We start from the raw sequence: 14,019 nt of genomic DNA on the forward strand, positions 1-14,019 counted from the left end.
ATACATATATACACACACATATGTAAAACAAAATGTATTGGTAATTGTACTAATTGTCAAAAAGAACTTTTTAGTCTATCCCATCAGTGTAATAATATCTTTTTTATAATCTTCAGTATGTTGAATTATAATCAGTCCTGACTTATGGATAGTTACTGCATTGGGAAACCTCAGATAAAGGAGTGATTCTAGATTGTCTTTGTTACAGGATTTCTTACATTCTGATTAAGTTACTCACCTTTGGGAGAAATCTTATATTAACTTCTTTTTGTATAGGATTGTGCAAAGTCATTTGCTTATTATTAATCAGTCCTTATAATGCCATTTCTAGGATCCTGCTTTGTGTTATACCACAGATCCTATAGGATACAAATAGAAGATGCAATGGGAGTGTTACATATAATTTAATATATTTTTCATCGGCTGTTTTAGTAAATATCAAATGATTTTTTGAGATTGTATTTTTCCAAACTATAGTTTATATAGTTTGAAATATAACCCTCAAAAAAAGAGAACTATATTAGCTAAACTGTATTTATAGCTCTCATCCCATTATTTCTTTATATTTTCCTGACGTCATTCAAATTCTTATTTGAAGAGCATAAAAACATGAGTTCTCCAATAATTGCCATATAAACCTAATGTAGAAAGTGAATTCTTATATAATTCTGAAAAGGATGATATGGGTTTGAGGATTGTTTCTTGTTTTATTTTCAACAGAACCTAATTTTTTTCTCTTCTCTTTCCTTCTCCCTCTTGATATCTCTGCAAAAGCAGGAAATATTTGTAGTTAATTTCAGCAAAGTGTTTTTACATTTTTTAGGATAGGCACCTTCTCATATTTAATGGTTTATAAAATACTACATTTGCCACAATCTGTAATTTTTTGAAATTTAGAAAACTAAATGAAACCGATTATCTCTAAAATTTCCACAGCTTAAGAAAATTCTGTTCTTTTTGGTAAATTTATGAATCCTCTCATGAGATTTTACATTTCTTATTTATTAATTTTAATTATGTAAAATCCATAGACACCAGAAAATAAGATTGAAAATGGGGTTCTTTAAAAAAAAGTTCTAAAATATAATGGAATTACTTGTGTATACTAGGTTGCTTTTAGCCTTTCTTAAGTTACTTCCATTAAAACATAACCTTTTTCTGCTAGCGTACTGTTTTCCCTCTACTTTTATGGTAATGATAGTATTTTCTATAAAAATAAATTGTTTCTTTCTACAGCTGCATTTGACAAAGGTGATGATCGAAGACTTGGCAAGAAGCCTGTATTCAGTAGTTCTCAGGTAAACTTTTAAAATTTCACGGGTCTGAATGAAAAAGGATGCTAAATAATTTAAATTTTATTTATGTTTCAGTGATTATTTAAATGTATTCATTAAAGCCATTTCTTAATGAAAATAATCTTGAGTCTTTCTACAATCAAGCTAATATTCTATAAATTTTTAAATGATGTGAATTTTTAATACCCAGCTGGCATAGGAAGTGAAACATTCTGCCTTTTTTATTTCCTTGAAAACCTTTTTGGCAACTAACATATTGAAGCTATTCCAACAGATCAGAAGTTGTCTAAAATACTAGACCTAATTCAATGTCTAATTTTTTAATTAACCTACTTCTTAAAGAAGATTTTAGTTGTCCCAGTTTTCTCAATACTAAGATTTTAATTCACATAATACATTTTTGGTGTGAAAAAGGCAATTCCTACCAAGAGTATAGTTAGTTGTGTTTTACTTTAAAAGTTACTTGCTGTATTTATATGAGGTATATGAAGTAGTCAAACTCAGAAAAACAGGAAGAAGAATAGTGGTTGCCAGGGGCTAAAGGTATAAAGAAAAGGGCAATTTTTCAGTGGGTATAGAATTTCAGTTTTACAAGATGAGAAAGTTCTAGAGATTTGTTGCACAAGTTCTATATAGTTAACATTATTGTACTTCCCACTTAAAAATGGTTAAGATGGTAAATTTTGTCTTTTTTTTTTTTTTTTACCACTTCCCACACACAAATGACTTGGTATATTTGTTACAATGTGAGCCATTTTTCTCCTGCTAAGCATGGAACACTTAGACTCCCCACTGACCATTCTTAGGTATATGGTACAGTTATCATACTGTACCATATACTCTTAGGACATTTTTCTAAGAAAATACTCTTAGGACATTTTTCTCTATGTACTGATTCCCTCTCTGTTATCCCCAGTGGTTTTTGTTGTTGTTGTTGTTGTTGTTTGTTTTTTGTGTTTTTTTAGGCTTCCCAAGAATTATTTTATCTGCTTTTCTTTCTTCTTTTCTACTTGCTGTTATCAGCCAAGCTTGTCCACTTTTCTTAACAGCAAAAGAGAACAGTCTCATTGTTCTTCTTCCCCTCCTGACATTCAGGTGGCCTGAGGGTTTATACTGTTAACCATGGTGGGAAGAAAATAGGGTAATATTGTAATACTGTTTCCCTCAGAAGGGCAGAATACTGACAGGGGTGCTGGACTTGGGATAATAAGAGTTAAAATCTTGACTTCACTTTTTCTTTCTTTTCTTTTTTTCATTTTTTTAATCCTTAGCTAGATTTTCACTGGTTTTGTGAGGGAGTAAAATGGAAAAGGTGTGGCCTCTATGAGGCCAGAAGGCTGAGCACAGGATACAGGTTTCCTGGGGTCTTTTAGCATCATTCTTTATCTTCTAAGGTGTTTTTTCCTACTCCCACACAGGGGCGGGAAGTGTCTGTGAGTGTGGGAGGAAGCCTCTTCAGCCAAGTGCGGGGATTGCAGCACTGCCGACCCACCGGCACAGCTGCCAGGACAGTGCAGCCTTGATGTCGAGTTTGTTATCTCTGCCATCTGTGAGCTAGCTATCTGTAAAATGGACTAATAAAACCTAGCAGAATTCTTGGGAAAATTAAGTGAAATAATTTAGGTGCAATTATTGGTATTATTTGGTACGTAGTAAGTGCTCAATAAGTATGGAATGAATAGATGTGTTTTACAAGACGAGATGAGATCTGGAAGTGGGAGAAAGATAGTGAGATAAGACAGAGAGAAAGGTTTAAGAAGAGTGCTTGTACCAGAATACTTAAGGTAATGTCTGGGACTTGTTTCAAAATAAAAGGGAAGTTAATATATGAAACAAAATTGGCCAAGAGCTGATTGCTGTTAAAGCTGGACAATAGGTACATGGGGGTTCATTATACTAGTCTATCTTCTTTTGATTATGTGTAAATTTTACTACAATAAAAAGTTAAACAAAAACCAACAAACAAAAGGAATCATACTGGAACCAAAAGGGTGTCTAAGGGGAATTCTCTAGAGGATAGCTCTCTTTTCTCATTTTTCTCATTAGCATGTGGTCTCATTTTTGTCAGTAGCAGGCATCTTCCCACCTGGCCATTTGTATATAAGAAATATATGTAAACTTCACAGATTTAAGTTAGAGAATGCCTAGATATATGTGTATACATTGAATCCTCATCATGCTATACTATGTTAATATAAAGTTTCTAAAGGAGTATGGTTACCGCATATACTACATAGATCTCACCCATAGCATGATGCTTTAAAAGAGATAGATTTCCCTGGGTGGCTCAGTGGGTTAAGCCTTGCCTTCGGCTCAGGTCATGATATCAGGGTCCTGGGGTGGAGCCCTGCATCAGGCTTTCTGCTCAGCAGGGAGCCTGCTTCCCCCTCTCTCTGCCTGCTGCTCTGCCTACTTGTGATCTCTCTCTCTGTCAAATAAATAAAATTAAAAAAAAATAAAAGAGATCGATTCAAGGATATGGTAGATTAAGTAGGATCACTTTTAAGGGTGAGAAGTCTAAAATCAGAAGTCTGCCTGGTTTTAGGTATTAAAAATAGAGAAAGGATTTTTAAAAAAGATTTTATTTATTTATTTGACAGGCAAAGATCACAAGTAGGCAGAAAGGCAGGCAGAGAGAGACAGAGGGAGAAGCAGGCTCCCCGCTGAGCAGAGAGCCCGATGCGGGGCTTGATCCCAGGACCCCGAGATCATGGCCTGAGCCAAAGGCAGAGGCTTAACCCACTGAGCCACCCAGGCACCCCCTTTTTTTTGTTTGTTTGTTTTTTTGAGCTAAGATTTGATCAAGAAAACAAAAAGTGAGGACCAAACCTATTTGAACTTTTATAAATATTCCATAGAATCCTGGAACATTGCAATGAGTAGGACCAGTCTCTACCCTCTAGAAATAAATAATATGAAGCCCAGAGAGGTTAATAACTTCTTAACTATCCTAAGTCAATTAGAAATAAAGCTATGACAACCTAATGATTCCTTTGTTAGGACTCTACCTCTCTTTTCCCTAAACTCAGCCAGGTTATTTATTATTTTGTGTATGTGTGTATTCCCACCCCCATATATGTTACCTTAGATAGAGTTTTAATGTAAATGGAAGTTTTCTATATTCAGAAATATTAGCCCTTGATTTGTATATCAATATATGCTCAGGTTTGAAAACATGTGTCACATTTTTTTGAGTATCCAGTATGTTATGGGCACAGTATTAAGGGATACAAAGATGAAGACAGCATAGGCTCCTCCTTAGACCTTTGCAGTCTCATACAGCTTTTCAAAGAGGGGGCATATTTCATAAAGAGTGGCAATATAATCTTAAAATTTTATTCTGCACTTCCCAGCACTTTTTAAAATGTTGTTGTTCCCTTGCATAGCAAGGTTGATTCTAACCAAAATGATACAGGCACATTGTCTTCAGTGTCTTAACTGTTCTTCTCTTTTCCTCTTTTTTACCTGCTTCACCTGTTTTTAGGATCCCTTTTCCTCCACTTTCTCCATATTGCCATTGTTGTGTTACTATTTTGTTTCTTCCAAAAGCCAAACTTTTCAGATGTACTGTCTCGTTTCCCAGGGGCTTGCAGCCCAAGAGCCCACCCCCAAGGATTAAATCTTTAGTGATAAAATTTCAGACATTTGGGATAGGATTGAAGAGACAGTTTTTGGTGAAAATCTTTATAATGTACCTCAAATTATACCATACAAATGACAGCCTGCTTAAAGCAGTAAATCATGAGCTCAAATCCTACTTCCATCCCTACAAGCATGTGACCTTGGTAAATCACATATCAGCTTTAATCCCTAGTTTCTTGTTTATGAAATAGAGATAGCAACAGGAGCTCTCTCATAGGAGTGTTATGAATATTAAGTGAGATAATGCGTGAAAAGTGTTTTAGCACAGAACCTGGGAGTGGGCCTCAAAAAACATTGGACATTGTTATCATTGACCCAAGGCATCCTGACACCTTTAGGTGTTAATCTCTACTATAACTTCACAAAGCTAAATAGTATGCCTTTTTAAAATAGCATTGTCTTTTAATTTTTTATGCTGTATTTCAGATTCTATTAAGGTAATGTGACCAAAGACACATTCAAGTGATCAAAGGTGATTCAAATTTTGAGTGGCCCTATATTGTAATGTGATCTGTACTTTCTCCTCTTTGAAAAGCTGCTTATTGAAACAAAGTATTGTAAGTCAAGTACTTCCATCAAGTTATAAAGAATTTTTTTTCTTCTTTATAGCAAAGGAGACAAGTTTCTGACTCTGGTGTTATAAAAAACAAATCTTGGAGAGGAAATACCAAGAAGGATTGTTGGAGTTATCCCTCTACTAAGCAAAAGATGAAATCTGATGGATTAGGAGCTTCTGGTCATTCATCAAGTACTAATAGAAATACTATAAATAAAACTTTGAAACATGATGATTTAAAGGAAAAGGGTGGTACAAAAACAGCATCTAAGGTTACAAAAGAACTTAAAACTGGGGGAAAGAATGTTTCTGGAAAGCCCAAAGCTGTAATAAAGTCCCAAACAGAAAACAGTGATAATGCTAAGTCAACAAACAAGTCGCCTAGACAAGCTGTGGAAAGGTGTGCAGCAGTGTCAGCAAATGGACAGAAAAACTCATTAAATGAGAAAGGAGTGAGAAATCAGGAAGGGCACATTACAGGTGCCAGGCCTAAGGTACTCACTGGAAACTTAAATGTGCAAGCCAAAGCAAAGCCTTTGAAGAAAGTGACAGGAAAAGATTCTCCATGCCTCAGTATCGCAGGGGCTTCCAGCAGATCGACCAATTCAAGTATGGAATTTCTGATTTCCACTGAATGCCTGGATGAACCAAAAGAAAATGGATCTGTAGGAGAAGAGAAGCCTTCTGGTGATAAACTGACCTTTTGTGACTCTCCAGGACAGACAGTGAAAAACAGTGTGGAAAGTATCAAAACTTCTACTGTAGGTGGGTTTTAGTACCCTCACTTTTAATAGCTCCTGACAGTTAAAGTTCCTAGAAAAAAAAGGATTCTGTAGTTGGATGTTTATTTAGTTTCAAATTCCAAAAAACATTTATTTACATGTGTTCATGCAAACTGAGAGAAAACATACTTCTTCCCACATTAACGTTTATTTTTGGATATAGTGTCTGGCCAGTGAATTTATGCATGGCTTTTACATATTCAACGTTCTGTTTCATGATTGACTTTTTCTTAATTTTACAGCAGTAAAATCTCGACCTGCTTCAAAAGTTACCAATGGAACTTCAAATAAAAAAGGCATTCAAGAAGAAACTAGTATAAATAACAGGTAAGTTTTCATTCCTTATTTTACATGTACATTAGCTTTCTCTCCAAGTTAATTATGTGCTAACTTCTAGCTAAATATTTTAAAAACATCTTTTATTCTTTGTTAGGGAATGTATTTATTTACACAATATTTTTAAACTTTATTAAAAGAAGATAGTGTTTGAAAAATGATATATTACATTTGTGGCACTTGATATGTATTGCTTTGTCATACTTGACCTGCAGGTTTACAAACTTAAAGACCTATGAACATAAGGTTTTTATATTTTTAGAAAAAAAAGATAATTTTTAATTTCTTTGAGAAAAAAATATATTTTGTAATATGAGTCTTAAAATTTCGTGTGTTGCTGAGTGCAGTACTGAATGCAAATCATTTTTCTTAGTGTGCTAAAGAAGGTCACTAACAAAGGATATAGTGATCCAGTACCACAGGCAATTTTAAAGAAAAAAGGAAATGGCAGTGGATGTGCTACAGCTCAACAGAGGACAAAAAATGCCTCATCTAATCTTGCTAAAACTCAAGGTAAAGCTGATATAGTCCTGGGTATTACTTCTGTGTTTAAATTGAATAAGCAGAACTCTGATGTGGAACTTTAGCAACAAATAAGAATATAACAGGGTTTCACTCATTTTACATTTGTGTCATACTATAGAGATAAGACTTTACCCTTTTACTTTTAGATAAGTATTTTTTAAAAAGATTTATTTGGAAAGAGCGTGGGGCCAGCACATAGGGGGAGGGTCAGAGTCCCAAACAGGCTCTGGAGGGCAGAGCTGTGGAGGAAGCAGGCAGATGGATCTCAGGATCCTGAGATCATGACCTGAGCCTAAGCCAAAACCAAGAGTGAAACCCAGGCGCCCCTATATAAGGATTTTGGTATTTCAGGGTGTGGGTTTGGTTTTTATTGTCTTTTATGAGAAATAATTAAGGGAGTCAATAATTTATCTATATTTTTAGTCCTTTTATATATTATGCCTAGGTTTCTTCAATTTCATTGATAACTATAGGAATTCCATGTGCAAAACCAGCACTAATATTAGAGCCCTTTAAAAAGTAATGGTACAGGGGCACCTGGTTGGCTCAGTGAGTTAAAGCCTCTGCCTTCGGCTCAGGTCATGATCCCAGGGTCCTGGGATCGAGCCCCGCATCGGGCTCTCTGCACTGCAGGGAGCCTGCTTCCTCCTCTCTCTCTGCCTGCCTCTCTGCCTACTTGTGATCTCTGTCTGTCAAATAATAAATAAAATCTTAAAAAAAAAAAAAAAAAAAAAAAAAAAAAAAAAGTAATGGTACAGTCTTGAGCACTGTGACATGTAGGGAAGAATTTTCCCTCTGTGCCGTGCCTGTTTTGCCATGTTCTAAGAGAGAAAAGCATACTGATCAGATTGCATAATGACATGCAGATGACATAATTTGCTTTATGTATTAAGTATTCACACAAGTGTGAGCAGTTTGTAAAAACCTAAAAATGATTTTGAGTTAGATAATTAATACTGAAAGTGAATTTTAAAATAAGCTAGAGAAAAATTATTCAAGTTTTAGTAATAATTAAAAATTAAACATTTACAGAGGTTTGGCAATTCTGTTTCATAGTTTTCATCTCTAGGACTCAACCAGTGTAAACAAATAGATTCTCACAATTAATCCTTGCCTTCCAATTACCATTTTGAGTTTCCACTGTACATCTAAGTTGTTAATTCAAATGATCTACAATAATAATGGTCTTGTTTTGAAAAATAAATTAGTTTTGTTCATGTTTGACAGGAAAATAACTGCAGTAATTTCAACATTTCTATTTTATATTTAGCTTGATGCTCCTTTTAGCTGTGTGGAACAGTCTTTTTCCCCAAAAAAACTTCAAAGGGAAGACCCTTCCTGCTCTTTTGATATAAGAAAATCAGATTTTTCCACCCTCATATACTTATGCAAATCCAATTCTGGTGTAAGGATCAGCACTCTTGAGGGAAAAAGATCCTATTTAAATAATTTTACTAAGATGCTGCAGTAGTCCCCTATATTTGTAATAAAATTTTTTAAAATTTTATCATGTTCCTGACACCCAATCTTTCATAGTCCATGTCACAGGTACATAATTTCTTGTTTATTTAATTTCTTCTAAAGTAATTTAAAAACAAATACTGCGTTTCATTCACAAATTGGAAAGTACTTTACATTTTTAAATTTTCTTTTCTTAGGATCTCAAGGAGAGTCACCAAATTCAGTAAAATCTTCATTGTCTTCAAAGAAGTCTGATGAAAATGTGACAAAATTGGACCACAATACAGCTGCAGATAAACAAACACCTAAGAGAAAAATTGTTAAGCAAGGACACACATCTTTGCCTAAGTTTAATGCAAAAATAGCGGCAATGCCTAAAAACTTAACAAATCAGTCTAAGAAAAGTGAAACTTTGAGGAATAAAGAGTCAAAACAGAAAACACTTCCTGGACAGTTTATATTGCAAACTCAGCCTTCTTCTCAAAGACCTTTAAAAAGTGAAACATGTGTTGTCCAAAAAAGTATGCTTCATGATGTACATGATAATAATAACAAGGATGATATTTCTGAACAGAAGCCTCATGAACCTCTAATTAATGTCACATCAGAAATCAGCGGTAGAGAAGCATTCCAGTCATCATGCAAACCTGACCCACAAAAGCCATTAAACAATCAAGGAAAAGAGAAGTTAGTATTAGAATGCCAAAGTATTTCAAATCTGGATAAATCAATAATACATGAACTAGAATCAAAATGGATTTGTTCAGATAAAAGTGAAACAAAATTTTCCAGCAAAGAATCAGATCAATACAACACAGCTAAAATACATTGTCTTTCTGATAGGAGTGATAATGCAGATCCAAAATTTTACAGCACCACTGTCCTAAAATCCATGATTTCAAATCACAGTGAAAACTCCTTGAACTCTAATCCTGTTTGTGATTTAGATTCAGCAAATGCAGAGCAAATCCATTCAGTATCAGATAGGGAGAAGCAAGGAGGGAAACAAGATATAAACAAAAAATTAAGCATTAAATGTGTCAAAGATGTTCTACCATGTGTTGCTGAAAGGACAAATGGTACCTTAAATTCTGTCCAAGATAACAGAAAATCTAAAATTCATGTAGAAGAACAGAAAATTCCTGGTTACTTGTCTGATGACTCTGCTATGAGTGAAATCAAACATGCTACAGCAGACTCAGATATTTCTTCCAACTGTGTTTTGGAACAAATATCGGGAAAAAATTCTCCTAAAGATATGGAAACAACAGAAACTCCGGAGAGCCATGAAACTCCAGAAATTCCCTTTATGAGCCACTGGAATTTGAGTACCAGTGGTCTGCATCAGAGAGAAAGCCCTGAATCTGATACTGGCAGCGCTACCACATCCTCTGATGACATAAAGCCCAGATCTGAAGACTATGATGCTGGAGGGTCTCAGGATGATGATGGGTCAAATGACAGAGGTATTTCTAAATGTGGCACTATGCTGTGCCATGATTTTCTTGGAAGAAGTAGCAGTGATACCAGTACTCCTGAAGAATTAAAAATATATGATAGTAACTTAAGAATTGAGGTGAAAATGAAGAAGCAAAGTAGTAATGATCTTTTCCAAGTTAATTCAACAAGTGATGATGAGATTCCTAGGAAACGGCCAGAAATTTGGTCTCGATCTACAATAGTTCACCCTAGGGAAAAAGAAAATATTCGACGAGGCAGTGTCCAGTTTGCTCAAGAACTAGATCAAGTTTCTTCCTCAGCAGACGAAACAGAAGATGAAAGATCTGAAGCTGAAAATGTTGGAGAAAATTTGTGTACATCTAACTCAGTTCCTCAGCAGTTTCAGGGAATAATTAATTTGGCTTTTGAAGATGCAACAGAAAATGAAAGTCACGAGTTTTCTGCAACTAAAAAATTTAAAAGATCAGTCTTACTTTCAGTAGATGAATGTGAAGAACTAGGATCTGATGAAGGGGAAGCCCATACTCCCTTTCAGCCTTCTGTAGATTCTCTTTCACCTTCTGATGTTTTTGATGGCATTTCTCATGAACATCATGGAAGGACCTGCTATTCCAGGTACACACAAGGAAATGAAGGTAGTATTTTAGAATGTAAACAAGATAAAGGCAATAGTGTATATAAAAACGAAAGCTCTCTCTTGGGTCCCAGTAGCATTGACTCATCAAGAAAAGATAAACAGAGTGCTTCAGCCACAGGAAAAAAGTTCACAGTAGATGTCCTGTTCAAAGGAGGCAGACAGCTTCTTCCAGAAGATAAAGTAAACAGTGGAAGCAAGGTAGATAATGACTTTCAGCAACACAGCAAACTCTCAGATAATGATATAAAATCTCAAGAAAGACCATGTCATTTGGAGCTTCATCAAAGAGAACCCAATTCTGACATACCAAAGAATAGCTCTACAAAATTTCTGGACTCCTGTCGGAGTCAACTTCTGCCTCAGGAAGGTCAAGTGAAAGAGAACCATTCTACAGCTACCAAAAAAGCTAATATTGCTTTATCTGCAGGTAATGTACAGAAATAGAAATGCTAAATCTGTAAGAAAATGAGTTTATAGATTTTAAAGTTGTAAGTAGCCCCAAATGTTATATTTTAGTTAGAATAATTAAGCAACAGATACAAATTTCAAATGAAATCTTAAATTTCTTAATAATATGAAAACTAGCTAGTTAATCTTTATTGTTCACTTAAAATCCTAGTACAGAGTTAAGATCTAGCAAAATTTTGGTTATTATTAGAGCTAATCTATTAAGAGATTTTACATGAAAGAATAAAGAGAAAAACTTAGTTTGCTATTACTTAGTTATTTATGTCTAATTTAACATAGAATTCTTGACTATTAGAAATTTTATTATACATTGATTTATGGACTATGCTAGTATATATCTAAGAGGGCTGTGCAATAACTATAATAATATAACTAAAAGCACTGAACTATTTTAACTAGATTAATTATTACAATTTATATGCATTTTACAGAGATTAAGACTTTGAGGATCACTATAATTCTAAAATTTTCAAGTAAAAAGATAAATTTCCTAAAAGAGATTATATTTAGAAGTAATGAAAATATATGAAAAAGCCCAGGCTTATTTCATATGTATAGATGATTTCCTGTCTAATTGTTTTGTGTGTTTGTCTTCCTTATTAAAGTAATTTGAACTAATGACCCACATTTAAAATGTGCAATAGTGACTGACTGCATAGCTATTGTATATCAGAACTAAGAAAGACACTGATCAATAGCCCTTGTTCAGCAAAATCACAACAGTAGGGAGCTCTTTAAAGTTGTATTTTTTGTTTGTCCTTGCTTGCATCCTCTTTTGCATGTGCAATATACAAATAAGGCTTTAGATAAAATGTATTTATTCCCCTTTTGGAACTGACTTAACTTAAAAATCACCATAAAATAGCCATGTCTTTTTTTCTCTTTTAAGTTCATATTATAGTGAATTAGATACATGTGCGCATTCTATGTTTATGTTTAAATAATTTTTGTTTTCTGTATCACACATTTTCAAATTAAAGTATGGAGAATTATTGTTAGTTGCCTATGTTGATTTTGCTGCTAAACATCCTTCGGTTTTTTTTTTTTTTTTAATATAGAAAAAGAAATGCCTCAATAATCTTGTCAATTTTGTATAAGTGTTATTTTTTCCATTCTGGCTTTTTTTTTTTTTTTTGGACTATAACTGTTACATTGTTTTAATATTGTTCTACAAAACTCTGAGGGGTACCAACATGAGCAATTTTTACATTGTGTAGTATTATGAATTATTTCAGGAGACATAGATGATTGTGACACACTGGCACAAACCTACATGTATGATCATCGGCCTTCAAAAACCCTCTCTCCAATATATGAGATGGATGTAATAGAAGCATTTGAGCAGAAAATGGAATCAGAAACACATGTTACAGACATGGATTTTGAAGATGATCAGCACTTTGCAGAACAAGATTGGACACTATTAAAGCAACTGCTCTCTGAACAGGATTCAAACTTAAATATTACGAATTCTGTTCCTGAAGACTTAAATTTAGCACAGTATCTAATCAAGCAGACACTACTTTTAGCACGAGACAGCTCAAAACCTCAGGGTAAAGCACATGTTGACACTTTGAACAGATGGAGTGAACTAACCTCTCCCCTTGATGATTCCTCAGCAAGCATCACCATGGCTAGTTTTTCCTCTGAAGATTGTTCACCCCAAGGGGAATGGACAATTCTGGAACTGGAAACTCAGCATTAAGAGTATTAACACTTCGGAAAATTTTGAACTATGCCACCACTTTATTTTTTGATGCTTATATTATATCCAAATAATAATTGCATTAGCCAGAGATAGACTGTCCTTAATATTGAGGGAGTCTTTCCAATTTGTTGAGGTAAACATAATTTGTTTATTAATATATCACATGTAGGAAAAAGTGTTTTTCTAAAATTTTGAGCATGTTTTATTAATTATTAGAGGAATTAGTAGACTTACAAAGAAACCCTACAGTTTTCCTTTCCTAACTGATCATTTGTTCACTTGTTTATAATTCAAGGATTTAAAATGTGAATGCACAAGTAGATCAGTCCCTTTACTTTTTGCTCTGCATATGATAACAGTAATTTAACAATAAAAAAACTTGCTGTGCTTGTGTCAATTTATGTAGAGTTAATCAGTGAGTAACATTCAAACTCAGGTTGGTGTGATTGAGCCTGATAACTGAATATTAGAAGAAACTTTCACTTTCCTAACAGTGCAGGTCCAGGAAATTGTGAAGTAAATGCACTTCAAATTTCAATCACATTGCTACTAAAACAGAGAAATGGAATCCTTCGTAACTATCTTTTTTGAGACATATCCAAAGAGAAGCATCTGCCCTTGTCCATTTGTTTCACCTATACAGACTTTATAGTTAGTTAATCGCTCTTCATTTTCCATCCCATATTAGAGATGTTTTGGAACTATTCCAGCAATAAGCCTGCACTAAATATTAATTTTAAAATGGGTACATGAGTCATTTGAGTTACTAAGTTAAACTGTGTGTGTATGTGCACACACATGCATGTATGTTTGCTTTCTCCATGTGTCTGTATAATCTGGTTCCTTATTTCCTGGATCACATTGTCTTTCAGTCTATAATTTTGGTAGCAAGACAAAGATAAAAATCTCTTCTACAAAATGGTACTGGAGAGTGAACACTTGGATACCTACTTCATATATGTGGACATTGCTCTTAGGATGATAAAATTTAATAGAATTAGCCTGTCTCAAAGCTTTGTAACTAACATAATTTCTCTAAAATATGTCAAAAGCAAGGAAACCTTTTGGTTTAGAATTCCTTTTCTAAAATAACGGTTTTCACAGGGCATCTGGGTGGCTCAGTCGTTGGGGGTCTGCCTTTGCCTAGG

General features: G+C 34.2%; 1 protein-coding gene across 1 annotated transcript in view; it reads left to right on the forward strand.

The window, feature by feature from the left end:
* The window catches only part of BTBD8 (BTB domain containing 8), a 104,513-nt gene extending 91,245 nt beyond the window's left edge, over nucleotides 1-13,268 (forward strand). Inside the window, exons 13-18 of the mRNA XM_032867121.1 lie at nucleotides 1,237-1,298; nucleotides 5,547-6,258; nucleotides 6,518-6,602; nucleotides 6,985-7,124; nucleotides 8,795-11,122; nucleotides 12,399-13,268. Coding sequence (XP_032723012.1) covers nucleotides 1,237-1,298; nucleotides 5,547-6,258; nucleotides 6,518-6,602; nucleotides 6,985-7,124; nucleotides 8,795-11,122; nucleotides 12,399-12,868 — 3,797 coding nt within the window. The 3' untranslated portion in view covers nucleotides 12,869-13,268. The remainder of the gene's footprint in view (nucleotides 1-1,236; nucleotides 1,299-5,546; nucleotides 6,259-6,517; nucleotides 6,603-6,984; nucleotides 7,125-8,794; nucleotides 11,123-12,398) is intronic.
* The last annotated feature ends 751 nt before the right edge of the window (nucleotides 13,269-14,019 follow it).

Source organism: Lontra canadensis, unplaced genomic scaffold (assembly GCF_010015895.1).
Source record: "Lontra canadensis isolate GAN:19392208 unplaced genomic scaffold, GSC_riverotter_1.0 scaffold33, whole genome shotgun sequence".
Taxonomy (NCBI): Eukaryota; Metazoa; Chordata; class Mammalia; order Carnivora; family Mustelidae; genus Lontra; species Lontra canadensis.